The 17,857-nt window shown below is 41.9% G+C and overlaps 1 protein-coding gene across 1 annotated transcript in view; it reads right to left on the bottom strand.

Moving 5' to 3' along the window:
* Nucleotides 1-1,689: 1,689 nt before the first annotated feature.
* Nucleotides 1,690-17,857, bottom strand: part of ccm2l (CCM2 like scaffold protein) — a 17,328-nt gene continuing 1,160 nt past the window's right edge. Inside the window, exons 2-11 of the mRNA XM_037684059.1 lie at nt 17,623-17,790; nt 17,457-17,540; nt 16,851-17,034; nt 14,364-14,968; nt 11,134-11,263; nt 8,683-8,746; nt 6,934-7,090; nt 4,983-5,121; nt 2,045-2,192; nt 1,690-1,845 (exon numbers count right to left, since the gene is read on the bottom strand). Of these exons, the coding sequence (XP_037539987.1) occupies nt 1,713-1,845; nt 2,045-2,192; nt 4,983-5,121; nt 6,934-7,090; nt 8,683-8,746; nt 11,134-11,263; nt 14,364-14,968; nt 16,851-17,034; nt 17,457-17,540; nt 17,623-17,790 (1,812 nt within the window). The 3' untranslated portion in view covers nt 1,690-1,712. The remainder of the gene's footprint in view (nt 1,846-2,044; nt 2,193-4,982; nt 5,122-6,933; nt 7,091-8,682; nt 8,747-11,133; nt 11,264-14,363; nt 14,969-16,850; nt 17,035-17,456; nt 17,541-17,622; nt 17,791-17,857) is intronic.

Genomic DNA, 17,857 nt, shown 5'->3' on the forward strand with positions numbered 1-17,857 from the left:
ATTTCACTGACCTGATAAAATAAAGTTTAAATTGCCTAATTCACAGCACCTGGTATTCCCAGGCGGCCTCCCATCCAAGTACTAACTAGACCTGACCCTGCTTAGCTTTCAAGATCAGATGAGATCAGATGTCTTTTATTATGAAAATTTCATTAAAAAATAAGTGTAATTATTTACAATGTGTAAATCAACAATTCATAATATACATACTTTCCAAAGAAAAATAATTCAATTAATCACTTTTCAAATTTCCAGAATGTCTGTTTTCTGAGTCTTGTTCAGTGGTCCAAAGATATCTTGACATAGTTTTGGGTCCAGGTGCTGTATTATTTTGTGGTGTTGCTGAATGAATCCAGAGAAAAGTTTCCAGTGATCCAGGGATTTGTTTTTATAAAGTTGATGGTTCCGGCATATACATATGGTGTGTCTTGCGACGGCAAAGATTATGTTTCTTTCATTTTTCCCTTTTTTCCAACAGTTCAAAAAGTCTGAGCCAGTCCCAGTCTCTTTCGTTTTGTGTCCTGGAACCTTTGACGTCTTCAACGACCTTTTTGAATTTGTCCCAGAAGAGCGTGCAGCCCGGACAGCGGAGGAACAGGTGCTCTAATGTCTCAGGGTCTGAACGACAAACTACAATATCTGCCACATTTTTCTTTGTTTGTTTGAAGCAGGATGACACCCGTAAAAATTATTCTGTCTTAGTAAAAAAATCTGTATTGTTTGCTAGCACATTAAATGGATATATGAATGTTCTATAAGGCTAAATAATTAAGGAATCATGAAGGGAAAAAACTTTATAAAAAAATTCTTTACACAGGTTAGACCAGTGGATTCTCAAACTAGGAGGCATGACCCCTGGGTGGGGTTGGGGTGTTTTTGTAAATTTGTAAGGGCATGGGAAACCTCTCCTATTTGGTTTTTTTTTTTTGTTTGTTTGTTTTTTTCATACCCTGTCATTGAGTGAAGAAGGGGAATTGGAAATACCCTCATTCATTCAACTTTAATTTATACAGGCTAGTCTCACTGAGTTGCAAGGACTCATTTTCAAGAGAGACCTGTTGTAGACAAACAACATATAAAGTACAGACAACAATACACAACAATAAAAAGCAATAAAAAAAAAAAAGTAATGCATTAATAACAATAAAATCAAGGTGCCTTAAAAACAAGATAAAATATTAAAACAACAACATATTTGCTTTGATTTTTCCATTTATCTTATCAATTGATTAAAATCCCTTAAAGAAGTCAAAGTGGACAGCTTCACATAATATTTACAAGGTCCAAAAGAAATATAGTAAACAAAAACATGATCGATTATAACAGTGAAAGTAGGATGAATTAGTATAAATAAGTATTTCACAGGTAGTAATATTATCTTAATATTAGCTTCTTGCTGTGCCATTAACTCTAAAATAGTTATTAAATCAAGTGTTGACTTATGTAGCTAAATGTAGATGTTTAACAACCTGCTAAAATACACCAGAATGCAGGAAATGGAATCTACTTCATTCAAAATTTTCTGAGGGAGGACCCCCAGATCTCCCCACCAGTGACACCTTCAAGCCAAGAGCCATTGTCAGCGCTGGGGGCTGAGCACTCCTGAAGGTACGATTCTAGAATCGCCTCTGGGTCCAAACAAATGATCCAACCATATTAGAGGGATTCAGTTGGTTTCTAAAACGTCTGAACTTCAGCTTTCTGTCAGTCCATCAGAGGTAGTAGTCTTCCTCCTCGATGTCTCCATGTGTGCCTTGGAAGCCAAGAGCCTGGATGTCACTCGTGATGTCCGAGATGCGTCTGTTGAATTCCTGAGATCCTGATGCTTGGGAAGAGTTGTCATACCTACTGGGAGGAAAATGAATGGAGATGATGACTTCACTTTTGAAACACGTATAGTTAGAGTAACATTGACAACCTGAACTCTTAAACAAAATGTTTGATTTGATCAAATTCAAAGTTCAAACTGAACAGGAAACTGAAGTTTGAAAAGCTCAATTTGGTATGATCACAGGGTTTAATCTCCACTTCCTTTTATACATACCCTCTAATAGCTGTGGCTGATGTGTTGCTCATGCTGCGCTTAATTCGTCCGAAGCTGTCGGTTAAAATGCCCCCCTCACGAATCCCTATACTTTCCAGGAAAGCTTCAAATACGCCAACGTCTTTGTCTGGGATAAACGGCCGCATGCCTAGAAATCAAACAATATAGAATAGTTACTGAAGTTTTATCTACACTAATGCAAAGATTTATTTATAGCCAGCCACTCAAGGTGAAAGGGTGATTATGTTTATATATATATATATATATATATAATGAGAGTATATCATCTTTTTGGACTCGAGTAGTGATGGCTGTTTGACACTGACGCTTCGATACAAGCGTTGAACTCAAGGCTACGTTTTCTTTAAACCACTGCTTTGAAACTTGCTTTGGGGCAGAACAAGACACGTGACAGATGTTGTCCAAAGCAGCCACTGTTGCAGTCTCATGAGTGAATCAGGTGACTGGTTCAAACCACTCAGTACTGCTTGTCTGCGCAGCAAAGCTGCCTAACACAAGCAGCTTTGCTGCACACGATTCATCCAAAATAATATATACAACATGTGAGTTAATGAATAGAGAGGCTGTGGTAGCTTTGTAGCTGAGTGCTGCAGTTTTGCAATCCTGAGGCTGTGGGTTCAAGCCTCTGTAGTGTCAGATATGGCACCTTTCATGCAAGTTTTCTTTCTGGGGTGACCCCTAAAGAAAGTAGCAGCCAACAGACAAACAATGTGAGTGTGTGTTTTTCTTGTTATCATCACTTTGTGTGTTTTTTTTATATATGTCACCATCAAGGTAAAAAAAAGAAGCTGTTCTACAATGTGGGGACACTTTCCGGTGATTTCTAATAATGTGGGTGTGGAATTACTCTTTGTTCTGCTGCTACACCTGCTTGTTAACAAAATTTGGGCAAAATTACATCATGGGCTAACAAATAGACTGTACGTGTATAGCACTTTTCTATCTTATCAAGATACTCAAAGCGCTCTACAATACCCTCTGTGCCCTCATTTACCCAGTCATACAGCACTCTACTAGACTGCTACAAAGCTAATTAAACAAATCCTTCTATAAAGACTAATCAGGGCTTTTAGATCACATTCATACACCTATTACACATTTCAGAGACAATGAGGGGTTCGGTGTCTTGCCCAGGGACACCAACTGTGACTGCTGGTGGAACCGAACCCCCAACTCTCCCATTAGAGGACGACCGCTCTAACCATTATACAAGTGGGACGTCACGCCCCGTTAACAGAACTGAGCACCCAGCCTACTGAACCGAATTGCGCGTACCGCCCCCCCCCCCCCCCCACACACACACACACACTCTTTGGCATTGGTGTAATGCTAAGCTAGCGGCGCACAATACAATACAGGCACGCTGGCAATAAAGCTATACCAGCTCTGACACTGCCTCTTCCCTCATGCTGAACCCCCAGCCCCGTGCTCAAAAACTGCCAGTACAAACAGTGCAGCTCAGATGTGTCTCTCTCCCTCCAACCCCACCTCGGTCGACAAAAATCAAGGACGAGATGAACACCCCGCCATGGCACGTTATCTAGGGGAGACAATGATACTATTAAATTAGCTTGCATTCACACTGCACTCGAATCGTGCTAGAGTTTTTTTCTACGGGACTGAGACCTAGGTTTATAGGCGGGCCAGAGTTTGCCTTTTTGTTCTGTGACAGAGTTCGATGGTGCGTTCACACCTCCCCAAACGAACCAAACTTCCTAGACAAATGGGCTAGAGTTTGGGACAAAGGACTGTTGTGAATGCACCCTTATTCAATGAAATGAAATAATTAAATGTCCCATTAAATAAATATCATACCATACCATACCATTTTATTTATAGAGCACTTAAAACAGTGACAAGGCCAACCAAAGTGCTAGTACTCCAATATCCTGGAGTTCAAGCCAGGGTCGGGGTCCGGCCTTCATGAGTATGCGAGGCCGAGGCCCAGACCATGGCCTCACGTGCTTCTGTGGTTCGGCAGCTTGTATGATCCTCTGCGGTGACTAATGGAGCCCGGAGTCCGCAGAGCACACAAGACCAGGGCCCAGAGCCCGAGCTCTGGATCGGCAGCACTGAGGATCTTCCGCGGTGACCAGCGGAGTTCGGAGACGGGGAGATAACGCCCTGCCTGGCCTGAGGGGGCTCCGAAGCTCCAGTGGAGAGGACCAGAGTAAGTCGAGGACCGGGGGAGTCAGGGACTGGCAGAGCTCCATCTAGCTTGCTTTGAATTTTGCCATCGGCCACCAAGCACAAAAAACACCTGCACTTGAGCATTAGACCACGGTGTTGTCATTATTGTTTTTAAAATCTTTAAAAGAGGTCTAGTCGCTCCTTGCGTTTGAGTTATTTCAAGATCTAGATCTTGTTGTTGTGGAAAGTTTCTCAAACCACCAGTGACTCCACCCCCTGACCAATCAGTGACCGACAGTGTTCTGACATCACGTTTTGGTGCCAGTTTGGCCTGCTTGAAACCACAGAGAAATGGACACGAACCGTTACTAGTGGAAAAGCCTTGGAACCGTGCCGAGTCGAGTCAAACCGTGCTGCACCGTTACTAATGAAAAAGGGGTATATAGGGACCCTTAGCAAGATCTATACACTGCTCAGTTCATACCATGAGACCAGCTTAGACTCCATGAAACTGAAATGGGAAATGGACTTGGAAGAATCCATATCAGACTCAATTTGGCAAAGGATCATTCAGAAGATTTATTCATCTTCAGTCTGTCTGAGACACACTGTAATTGTTTGTAATAAATGTGTACACATTTAAAGTCATCTAAAAGACAACTTAAAAAATATTCTTATAAATTTAATGACATATTAGAAAAAACAGACAAGATCCATTATGCACTTGGATCAAATCTAAAGCAAATAAGAGCAAATGCGTGGACGTGATCTGCTCTATGTGTCTCACCCATCAGCAAGAACTTGCGGTCGTCTCCATAAAGTTGAAGTAACTCGGAGCAGAAGTGGTCGATGTTTGATCCGAGCCTGTATTCTCTTAGCAACACAGCAAACTGCTGCAGCTCCATTGGACTCAGCTTATTACGCAGCTACAAAAAAAAAAAAAAAAACACAAACAGGAAAAAAACTTTAATTTTTAAAAAAAATTATTCCACCCATTGTCAAAAAATACAAGGAACATGAAATGTGTAAATCTACCAAGAGATGGTTACCCTTAAACTGAGTGCCCGTGTAAAAAAGGAGAATCGTGAGAGAGACCAGCAAGACATCTGTGGCCGCTCTGAAGGATTTACAAGCTTCTGCAGGTAAGATGGAGAGACTGAGCATGCAACAACTGTTGCTAACTTTTTTCACTTGTCTAAACTTTGTCTTATGGGAGAGTGGCAAAGAGAAATTCACATTCTAAATAAACTCATTAAATCTCAGGCTCTCAAAGGTGGCTGGGCTTTTGTAAGATAGGGACGCTGAAAGTATTCCTGTAAGACTTTCTCAAACATCTCAGCCATTACAAGGAAGGCGCAACAAACGCCCTTGAAAAGCCCTTGGAGGCCCACCATCTAACCCAAACATCAAGTGACATGGCCACAGTATGTCTTAACCACCATGCAAAGCTGCTCTCTATCTCACAACAGCTCTGAAAGGAATGGAAAGTCTGCTGGGTCCAGTTGCGAGTCTGGCATTCTGTCAGTTTGTGGAGATTAGACCTGTGGACTGAACATGAGGAGCTCAAGGAAACTCAAGATTACGTAATGAACAAAACTGCTGATGTAGCAGCAACACATTGCAAAACACTTGCGGAGAACATGGAGAACTAAATGTTGATGTGAAGTGCACACAGTACAAGAATGAAGAGTGAGATGATCTGAGGGGTTATAAGGACTGAGGCAGATGAGAAGAATGGAGACAACTGAGCTTAATGAGATGGCGAACAGGTGCGGCAGGACTGAGGAGTAGCAGCTGACAGAGGGAAAGTACTGTAAATGACTGGACATGTAAGTAGGACATGGAAACAAACTTTAAAAGATAAACTACCAAAAAAACAAAAATCACAAAAAACTTTAAAACATAAAAAAAAAAAAAATAGACATAAAAATTCAAATGCTGGTGAGAGTCTTTAGATTTAACGTCTGCAGTGGAGCTCTGCCTGAAAACAATCCGCAGCTTAGTCTTTTTTTTTTTTTCTTTTACATTTTAACACTGGCTGAGTTCTTTGCTGAGCAGACTTCATCCAAAAATATCCCGACTTTATTGATATGTTGCATCTCAAACTATTCACTGTTGTAAGCTTCTTTTGAAATACTGTATGTAGAAGAAGAAGATTTAAAAACATGTCACGTTTCGTTTTATTGTGTGTCTCTTATAATTGTGGTTATTTTGCTGTCAGGCAGATACTAATAAGTAGATATTGTTAGTTGTAATAATTTACAATAAAAATTAATCTAGGTATACAAATTAGCCAATTTAGGCATATTTGGGCATAACAGAAATTTAACACATTTTTATGTTTCAGGAAAGTACATTATTTTATTGATAAACAAGATTTGAAATTAAAATACAACACAAGTTTCTGTACAATTATTAATGTTCTTTCATTATAATATTTCAAATACTGTTTAACATTGAACAATTACTTTGCGTCACAAGTCCAACTGCTAGATGGTAGTGAAGTCTTTCCATTATGATGCTTGGTCTTCATGTGTGTACTTTGTAGAAAATACATCAACTGTTAGTGGCCACGTCAGATTAGGAGCAGTTTGAAACTAATTTGCGACAATAGTCTGTAACGGGGTTAATCTTAAGGGTAAACTTTTAAAAGACATAAATGTGTCTCTTGTGAGGTAGTTTATCAAAGTCAAATTCTTTCTTTTGTGGTGATGATGGTGAAGGTTGTACACACTTACAGTGATCATATATTCCTGCATCAGCATCAGGGTAGGGTTACAGTCTCCTCCATCACTGGTTGAAGGCAGACTGCGATGGGAGTCCTGCAGTGAGACAGATGAACTCTCGCTGTACGTCTCACTGTAGTAGAGCTCGAAGGCCTCCTGGGAGTCATCGCTTAGAGACAAACAGGCTGCACAGTTTGTATTTGTAAAACAAACAAAACTAACATGTAATAATTTAAAATTATCAACAGCACTTTAGATATAGACAAAATTAATGGTGTAATGAAGTGCTGAACCGTGACTATAAGAGCCAGGTCTTCAGTAAGGATATAGTGCCGTCGTTCCAAATGCTAACCTTAGAGAAAAACAAGATGTGGTGTAATAAACTCTAATTTCATTTTTGCCATTTTTTTTCCCACTTTATTTTTTATTACCATTTTCAGTGGTAGATAACATTTCAAAGACATAGCACATACATTTTCCAGATTATGATAACCTAAGCAGGCCTCTTAGCCTGCCACAGTTCGAAAATTTAGTGACTCGCCAACAGGTTGGGCTTCTCAAGTTTATCCATCATGACATCTGACTTATGTGTCATTTCTTCAGTTACTAGCAACAACATGAACTTAAATGCCAACCTGACACTGAACAGAAAACTAACAGAGTCAACCCATTTGAATGCATAAGCAGAAAAATTCTACACATCTCTGTCCAAAGACAACGAGAAGGTGAAATAAGGTGACAACCAGCAAAGTTAAGTCAGGTCCTCTGGATGGTTTCTTTTTGTTGAAACATTTCGTCTTTAATCTAAAAGAATTCATCAGTCCGAGGAGCCACAACAAACTCAGTCTTATAAATAGCTCCTTCACATGGTGAGTCAACCTGTGATGGACTTGTGACTTGTCCAGGGTGTCCCCTGCCTCTGGCACAGTGATGGCTGGATATGGGCACCAGTGACACCTGTGACCCGAAAACGAAGGAGCGGGTAAAGATGGATGGATAGTGGGTCAGCCAGTTTGATGGTGCTAAGATAGTTTCTGGAGTCTGCCCAAGGGATCACAATGTGAGTCTACATGAGATCAGGTGATCTTTTCATGGAATGGCTCAGTTTAGTGGGGCTTACAGATGTTACAGTGGTCTGAGGTTAGAACCAATGAAGGCCTTCACAACATCTGGTTAGTAAAGACAGACTGCACCAAAAATTATCACACAACTTTTAAACACAAGCAACACCATTTTATTTCCACCTCTGGATGGAGGGCTGAACTTTTTCTGAGTGTACAAATGTATATATTTGTTTACAGTGATAGGCATACATAATGAAATATGTCTGTGTACGCTGTAAACATACATATCTATCATACATTGTCTTTATCTGATTTTCCATGCAGGGTTGCAGGGAGCTGGTGCCTATCTCCAACAGTCATTGGGTGAGAGGCGAGAGACACCTGGACATGTTGACTGTCCTTCAAAAGGGCAAAGAGGAAAAACAATCATGCTGTCACTCACACCTAGTGGCAATTACCAATTAATCTAACGTGCATGTTTTTAATCTGTGGGAGGAAGCCAGGGTACGTGAGAAAAACCCATGCATGCAGAAAGTGAACATGTTAATTTCATACAAAAAGCTGCAGCTGGGTTGTGAACTGTGACCTTCTTGCTGTGAGGTAAGGGCTCTAACCTGTGTGGAATTTAACATGACATTTTCAAATGCAAAATAGGAAAAGAAGTTCTGAGCAACATCTGACACAAAATGTTACTTACTATGAGCTGCAGCAGCTGAACTCTTGATCGTAGTTGTAGGACATGTCAGTCAGACAGCTGTCACCTGCAATATAATGTAACAGTAAATATATTATCTGTATGATCTGAAAATGTATACAGTCATTTTTTGTCTTAATCCACTTTTTCATGAGGGTTGCAGTAGAGCTGGTGTGTACCTCCAGCGGTTATTGTGCAGGAGGCAGGGTACAACACAAGTATCCAAAGAGACAAACATGTCAACCGTTCACACTCTCCCACATTTCAAGTGACAATTTATGTTGATTAGCCTAACATACGTGTTTTTGGTCAGTGGGAGAAAACATGTGTATCCATGAGAAGAACATCTAATGGCATTTTTGCATTGTAAGGCCTGGCCTGGTCTGGCCTGGGTTCAAACCTGGGTTCTGCATATTTGCATGTGCCGTTATAGCCTACTTCCAATCCAATTCTGGGAACCCAAAGAGATGGGAGTTCCATTTAGTCCGGGCTATCAGGGCCAAATTGACGTTAGCATACTGTTGGTCATTGATTGGTTCACTGGCCTGGCTTGGTGATGGGTGAGGTGGGGTGTACCACCACAGATGAGTCATCTGCTAGTGACAGCTCATTCCCTCCAGTAGTGCGTTGCTCTTGGTTTGTGTGAGAGAGTAGGCTCTCTTTTTTCCTTCACCATCTCTTCCTCTATTTGGGCATGATGACTTCAACCAGGTCAGGCCATGCAGTGTCTTATAATGCAAAAATACCATAAACTTCACACAGAAAGGCTGGGAGGCAAACATATGACCTTTACAACAGCTCTAAACACTGCACCAATAAAATTTAATCCAACAGATTTATTCCTAAATAATCAAACATATATACGTTCAATGTGTTTGATTAAGAATTACAGTTGTTTCAGAAAAAAATTCAGACCTTTACCTTTGGTAATTTTGTTATGTTGCAGCCTGATGCTACAATCAGTTTACCTTCAACTGTCTACACTTAGTACAATAATGACAAAGTTAAAACAGAGTCACTGTGTGCTTTCGGCCATTGTCCATCCATCCATCCATCCATCCATTTTCTTTTACCCGCTTATTCCATTTTGGGTCACGGGGGTCGCTGGTGCCCATGTCCAGCAATCACTGTGCGAGGGGCGGGGTACGCCCTGGACGGGTCGCAAGTCCATCACAGGGCCACATAGAGACAAACGAGACAAACAAACATTCACTCTCTCACTCACACCTAGGGACAATTTAGAGTTACCAATCAGCCTAACATGCATGTTTTTGGACTGTGGGAGGAAACTGGAGTACCCGGAGAAAACCCACGCATGCACGGAGAGAACATGCAAACTCCACCCAGAAAGGCCCCTGGACCGGGGTTTGAACCAAGGACCTGCTCGCTGAGAGGCAGCAGCTCTACCAGTTGCGCCACCGTGCTGCCCCTTTCGGCCATTGTCTATTTTTAATATTCAGATCTGAAACCAAACAATTAATCAATGTCATCTTGTTTTATCAAACCAGAGAATCTTGTTTGAGTCATGGTTTGAGACTCATTCAATCACCTTTCAGGCGTTTTGCTCTGAGGAGTGGATTCTATTGAGCTACTTCACCACAAAGCCCAGATCAGAGGAGGCCTGCATATCTGGTGGTCCTCCTGGACCTTAGTCCCATCTCCACAAAGAATATCTGAAGCTTATTCAAAGAGACTACTGGGTTTTTGATCCTCTTTCTCTCACTAAGACCCATCCATCCATTATCTTTTACCCACTTCTTCCTTTTCGGGTCGCGGGGTCACTGGTGCCCATCTCCAGCAATCACTGTGCGAGTGGCAGGAGACACCCTAGACTGGTCTCCAGTCCATCACAGGGACACAGAGACAAAGGAGACAAACGACCATTCTCTCTCTCACTCACACCTAGGGACAATTTAGAGTTATCTATCAGCCTAACATGCATATTTTTGGTCTGCGGGAGGAAACTGGAGTACCCGGAGAAAATCTACGCATGCAGAGAGAACATGCAAACTCTACCCAGAAAGGTCCAGGGCCAGGATGTGAACCAGCAACCTTCTTGCTGACAGGAAACAGCTCTAGCAACTGAGTCACCATGCCACCTTTAAGTCCCTTCTTTATCAATTGCTCATAGTGGCCAGGACACCAGTTTGTGGAAAAAGTACAGTTTGTCCCAAGTTAGAAATATAGAGGTCATTGAGCTTCTTGGAACCTTCATTTCATGTGAAATATTGTTTTGACTTCCTGATTAAAAAGTACTGATTGAGGATTATGAAAAACAAGACATCATTCTGACTTCAGGCTACAACATAAAAATACAGCAAGTGAAGGAGATCTAAAGATGTTATAAAGAAGTATATTCATATAAAGGCATTTGGAAAGGGCATATAAAGATTACATATAAAAATGTCAAGTTTTTCCATATTTAACAATGATTTAATAATGTGTGACACTCACTTCTTTGCAGCCAATAGCGATCTGGCATGGTATGGTGAAACCCTGCTCTGTCAACACACTCAATGGTCTGATGTCCATAAATGATCTGGAACATCTGGCAAATGAGAGAACAGTACTCCTCTGCAACATCCTGCGCACACACACACACACACACACACACACAAACACACACACACACACATGCACTCTTGTAAACATACTTTTTGGGGACTTTGCATTGACTTCCATTCATTTTCTATAGCCTAACCCTGACCCTTACCCTAAACCTAACCATAACCCATTCACAATTCACACCTTAGTCCTAAACCTAACCCCTAACCCCCCAGCGAGACTTCTCCTTATGGAGACCTGGCTTTGGTCCCCATAAAAAGCAGTTGGTTCCCACAATGCATAATTTTTTTGTAAAATTAGTCCCTACAAGGTAACCTGAAACAAAAACGCACATGCACACACACACATGCACATGTACGCACACACGCGCGCGCGTGCACACACACACGCACACTTACAACTTGCTTCACTGTCATAGAGAATTTGTTCAATTCTCTCAATCACCATTTTCTCTGTAACTGTTAGATCAGTACTTCAGTGGACTGTTGTCTCTGTACAAAAACATAGGAACCTGAATCAGAATTAACAATTTGAGTTCCATCCTTGCTGTGCAACACTGGACCACATCTTTACCCACACTAGGGTCCTTGAGGGGGCATGAAAGTTTGGTCAACAGTCTACAGCTGTTTTGTGGACTAATAGAGAATGCTAACCAGTTACTGACAGTACACTGTGGGGGTTGGTTAGGTGCTTTGTGAGTATGGGGTTGGAGGTATGTTGTTATGGGGTATCAGTCTCTATACAAGTGGTGCAAGTGTTTGGTTTGCATTGTCAGTAGTAAGTCAGTTGGACGGAGTTGTACTCCGCCAGGGCTGCCTGTTGTCACAGATTCTTGACTTTTATGGACAGAATTTCTCGGTGCACCCAGGGAGTCTGGTTAGGTGGCCTCAGGATTTCATCTCTGCTATATGCAGATGATGTGGTCCTGTTGTCATTGTACTGTGATCTTCAGCTCTCACTAGAGCAGTTCACAGCTGAGTGTGGAGAAGATGGGATGATGATCAGCACCTCCAAATTTGAGGCCATGGTTCTTAAAGTGAAGGAGTTCAAATATACCTTGGTGCCGATAAACAGCAGCTTTTGTAGTATTGCAGACTCTGATTGTCGTTTTAGTGAGAAGGGAGCTGAGCTGCACAGAGAATCTCTTTCTCTTTACCCGTCAGTTTATGTTCCTACCTTCACCTCTGGTCATAAACTTTGTGTACTGACCGAAAGAAAGAGATTGATGCTAAAAGCAGTTAACGTGAGTTTTCGTGACAGGGTGGCTGGATTGTCCTTTAGAGGCAGGGTGAGAAGTTCAGTTATCCCAGTGAGACTCAGAGTAGAGCCTCTGCTCCTCCACATCGAGACGAGTCAGTTGAGGTGGTTTGGGCATTTGGTAAGGACGCCCCCATGACACCTCTCTAAGGAGGTTGTAGCGGTTGGTCCATCTATAACCAGAGCTGAGAAGAGAATCTGATCAATGGTCATCGGGGCTGATTGTGAAGAGACACAGGGGAAGACCCAAAACAGACTGAAGAGACTACAATATATCTCTCTGTTGGCCTGGGAATGCCTTGGAATCTTCCCAGAAGAGTTGGAATAGGTGGCTGTGAAAGAGATGTGTGTGCATTTCTGCTTAAGTTGCTGCCCCAGAGACCTGACCCCAGAAGAAGAGGAAGATTATTTATGGATGGTTGGATGAACTATTATAATAAAGTGCTATGTGTTGTCATCATTGTATGTTCCCATACAAAGACAAAATTGGCTCTCTGCATGTAACCCATTGCACCTGGGATACACCCAGGTGGAGCAGTGGGCAGCTATAAGCGCCCGGGGAGCAGTTCAGAATTGGGTGTCCTGCTCAGAGACATCACGAGATGTGCCATAACCAGGGATTGAACCCAGTCCTGGGTAGGCTGCCCTGCCCGTACACCATCTCTGCCCCCTAATCAGACATCAAACTCTTACAATAACTAATCAATTTGCCTAAAAATACAAGAAAATGTGTGTTGTGCTTTTTCTACATGCAGCATCTGTTTAAAATTCCAAGCAATTTATTGCTAATCACCTAATTATTAAGCAGTTCAAAACTGTGACATGTCCACTTATGCAACAAATGCAGGAGTTAGAAAAAATAAATATAATTTTAATTAGCCTGGTGCAGGTGCACCCCCATATTGTGGCATCACAGGCTCATAATATTTTCCACCTATTCAGTGAGGTGGGAACTCTAGATGCTGTCAAATATTTAGGTTGTTCTGGTGTGACTCATTCTCAGGACAGTAGCAGGTGGGGAATTTGAATGGTGCAGTACATTTTTACATATGTTAACGTAGGTGTTGGAGAAAATCTCTATCTCTCATGTTGTTTACCCAAAAGAACCACACAACAGCAGGAGAAGACTTTGAACCGGTATTTATACTTGCAAGGTCAAATTTCAGGAGAGGTTACATAAATATACATATATCACATAAATAGGTGTATACGCATGAAAACCAGTCACAGAAAAAGCGACCAGCCACATTATTTGCTCGCCTTTATTCTCTTCTCAGCTCAGCCGAGTTCACAGAGTTCAGGAGGTGCCCTTAAAGCCAGCTGCAGCCTTCTTACACAGCATTCTGTGTTTACCCAAACATATGGTTCATGGGCAATGATAAGATAGTATCTTGGGAGATGGTTTCAACTTGTTTTGGACTTCTTGTTCTCAGGGCAGAGGGGAAGAATGTTCTCAGCCATAGTAATAAAAGCATCCATAATCTTTGACCAAAAATTTCCTGACAATATGTATCAAAGGAAGAAGCTGAGAGAGGCTCTGCAGATTTTTGTTTTCACAAATACTTTGATGCACATTTTAATTTGCCATTGCAAACAGCATTCAGTGTCTAATAAAAAAAGTAAGAAGACAGAATTGTTGGATTACAAATTCTGTGGGATTCCCAAGATAACATTTAGAACTCTGCAAAAGAAATTGCAAACACTCCACTAATACCTACTGAATCATGTGGATTGCCCTGAAGAGAGGAAATTATTATTGGCAAACAATCATATTTGGTACAACAATTTCTATCATTTATTGAAAAAAACGTAACATAAAGTAGAACATATATATATATTTTTTTGCTGATGAAGGTACTCACTCTGTTTTCGACAGCCAGGATCACCAGGTTACAGTAGGCATCAGGACATGGTGTGGGTTCCAATGGGTTGTAGTTCCTTCTCTCCCAACTGCCATAGCTTTTCCCTCTTTCCCAGCTTCCTGTGTACGCCTGCCGCCGGTCCCAGCTCCCTCCACCACATCCTCCCCTCCGTTCCCAACTCCCTCCTCCTCCTCCACCACCCATACCACCTCCATGCCGTCTTTCCCAACTCCCTCCTCCATTTCCTCCAAGTCCCATTCCCCAGTTGCCACTCATGGGTCGTGCTCTGCGATTCTCCCAGCTTCCTCCAGTTTTGCAGGTTTGTTGCTTCCTCTCCCAGCTCCCTCCCACTCTTTTTCTCTCTAAACTTCCTCCTTCCCCCTTCTCTCCCCCTCCTTTATCAACATTTTGGTTTTTTTCATGGTAACTTCTGGACAGTGATGGCCTCCAGTCAACTCCACAGATGGTGTGTCGGCGCTCCATTGTGCCTCCTGCAGGTCTCGGGTCAGCATTGGAGCTTATAGTTTGACATCGACCTTTGATGCCCGGTGGCTTTTTCCTGTCCAAGCTGTCATCTTTTGCGACTACAGAGTCCACATTTAGACCTGTGGGATCCAGATTAAAAGTGAAAAAAAAAGTATGTTTTAAACAACCCTCCACTGCCAACAGGGAGAAATAACAAATCTACTTTTGAATCTATGGTGTGGATAGGACAAGAAATGGAGTAGGTGTGGTCCAGAAGAAGGAGATGGCAAAGAATGTAGTAGAGGTGAAAAAAGTGTCAGCTAGGGTGATATGTCTGAAGGTAGAAGTAGAAGGTCTGATGCTTCAAAGTTCAGGTTCAGATTTGGTTTATTTGTCGTATGTAACATCAACACAAGGTCAACAAAACAATGAAATGCTCAGGACGAGAAGAACAATCTCGACTCGCCAAAAAAAAAAACCCAGCAGCAAATACCAAAGCATGCAACAAAAATACAGAAACAAGGCGCCAAAAGTGAAAAAGAAATAAATCTACAGCAGCATGGTCCTATTGACAGAATGGTTCTGTGGGCAGTGAGGTTACCTTAGCAACATTGTCCAGTTAGCACTTAGCAGCATGATACTGTTAGCAGTGAGGTTCGGTTATCAGTGAGGTTTCTCTTAGCAACATGATCCCGTTGGCACCTTGGTACTTGCAGTGTGGTTTGGTTAGTGGCATGGTCTTGTTAGCAGGTCCGGTCAGAAGCTTGATGATAACAAGGACTGCAGCAGCTGCCCTCCCAGACTGTCCTCCAGAACTGGGTCCGGCAGATAGAGAACATTCAGGGTTTCCCCACAGAACCAAACGGGTCCGTAGAGTTCAGTCTGTGCAGGCAGATGGAAGATCATGGAGATGGCCACCATGACAGACCAAAGACTGTGACAAACGTCATACAATAAAAACTCCATTTGGAATTAGAACAGGAAGGCAGTTCTTCCCAATCACTCCCCTCCGGGTAACTCCAATTGTGTACTGCATGGGCGATGAAGTCCCATAGGAGAATAACAGAATATTAAGACTGTGCCCTTAAAATTCAGAAACTTCGAGAAGGCTGGCAACTTGAACTGCTGTTTAGTGCACAACTGTGAGTCAGAACCTTCCCCTTCTGCCATTCAAGGCTACAGAAAACTGGTCCTCTCACTTACTGGGGTGAATTCTAACACCACGATGCTTGGTAAAAGGCCTCATGAGTAATCTTAAACCTGTCCTCTCTCTCTCTTTCAGGCAGCTCTCAAAAAGGAGACAGTCCAGTTTCTCTTTGGGATTTATGTGCCTGACCCCAAGCTGTGCACGAAGGCAAGCTTCTCTAACCTCTCGCACTAGCTCTGGTTTCGTTTCTGCCAGCAAAGTGATATTCCATGTCCTAAGAACCTTTGTAAAACTGGGAATTGGCCTGTGTAAGCCACCCGGCCTGCTTGTGTTTTAATCAGGTCCTTTGGTTTCCATCTACAGTTCGAAAACACACATTTTCAGTTGTCTGGACAAAATTGACCTAGGAGTGTGTATGAATGTGTGTGGTTATTTGTGTCTATGTGAGTCATGACCCCGTGAGCCTCATCAATATAAGGCATGCACAGAAAATAAAAGTGTATGGATAATTATGCCTAATTAAAAGTAATGATAATTTGCTCATGGACCTTTACACAAAAAACTGTCCAATAACATGGTTATTTTACTTTGGTTGCTTGCCCTTGCATGCTCACTCTGATTAAACAATGGTCTTCATTGGCATTAAAATTATGCTTACAAATAAGATGTCTCTTTGAGGGAATCACAGGTGCAACCAGAGTACTGTTGCTCAGATTTGTGAACTCTTTGATGCCTAAATGTAGATTCAGTACTGTGACTACCTTCCCTGCCAACTCAGTCTACACGTTACACAGAAAACAAACAAAAAAAACACATCAAATACTCAATTGTTCCATCTTTGTTGTACCTGACTTGTCCCCCAGGTGAGTGCTTACCTGTCTTTAGGACCAGCAGGTGCAGTGCATCATCTCTCATGTAGGATGCAGCAGCTATCTCGTGTGTGGGGATCCTCATTAGTAACTTCTCGTTGTTTCTCCATGTCAGCAGCAGGCAGCGAGCAGACAGACTCAGAATGCAGTCTTGATCTACACTCGTCTTTAGCGGCAGCACCTTCAGCTGCTGATGATGCACATGGTGACATGGAAACTGAGAGTCAGCTAAACCTACTCAGCTTTTTAAAAAATAATAAACACTCACTTTGGCTTATCCCAAAGTTTAGTTCATAATATTACTTACTGCAACGCAGTAGAGCTAATCATGCAAAAGTGACTAAATATAGATCTCTGAGTTGACAGAATTAGGTGAATCAGTTCTATGTGAATTCCTAGCAGTTATAAAGGCTAACGATTGTGTATTGCAGATCTGTTGGTTAATTTTCATTGTTTTAAATTCACATGTGGGATAACATCATTGACTAAAATGACTAGAAATGTTTAGACATAAATTATACATACTGGTACTAAACTTGATTTAATGATAACTCAATATTTACTTGCTCATTTACCATAACAGTGAGTTTCATATAGCTGATTGATACCAACCCTGGCTATATCCAGTAGCTGTAGAAGCTCATCTCTGCTGGAGGGATTCAGTGAAACTGACACCCAGGTCAGGTGACCAAGGAACTGAAAGTAGAGGTCAAAGGTTAAGGATCAGTGGCAATTCATGTACATTTTAAGGTTCTGTGTTCTTTAAACCAGTTCCTACCTTAACCTCTTTCTCCACATAGTCAAAGATGAGTCTCTCTGGGTGGATGAGGTAATCAGGGGGGTAAAGGGGGACTGTATGCAGTGGGCGGCGGTAAACACTCCCTCGATCTACAGGCCTACGACCAGCTTTAGACCACACCAGCCGCTTAATGGGTGAAACAAAAGTCTGTTAAAAGAAAAAGAATGAGTTTATGAATATCTGATAATTATGTACCGGTATATGTATATACATA

The sequence above is a fragment of the Nematolebias whitei genome, chromosome 11 (genome assembly GCF_014905685.2).
Source record: "Nematolebias whitei isolate Nwh7 chromosome 11, NemWhi1, whole genome shotgun sequence".
Taxonomy (NCBI): domain Eukaryota; kingdom Metazoa; phylum Chordata; class Actinopteri; order Cyprinodontiformes; family Rivulidae; genus Nematolebias; species Nematolebias whitei.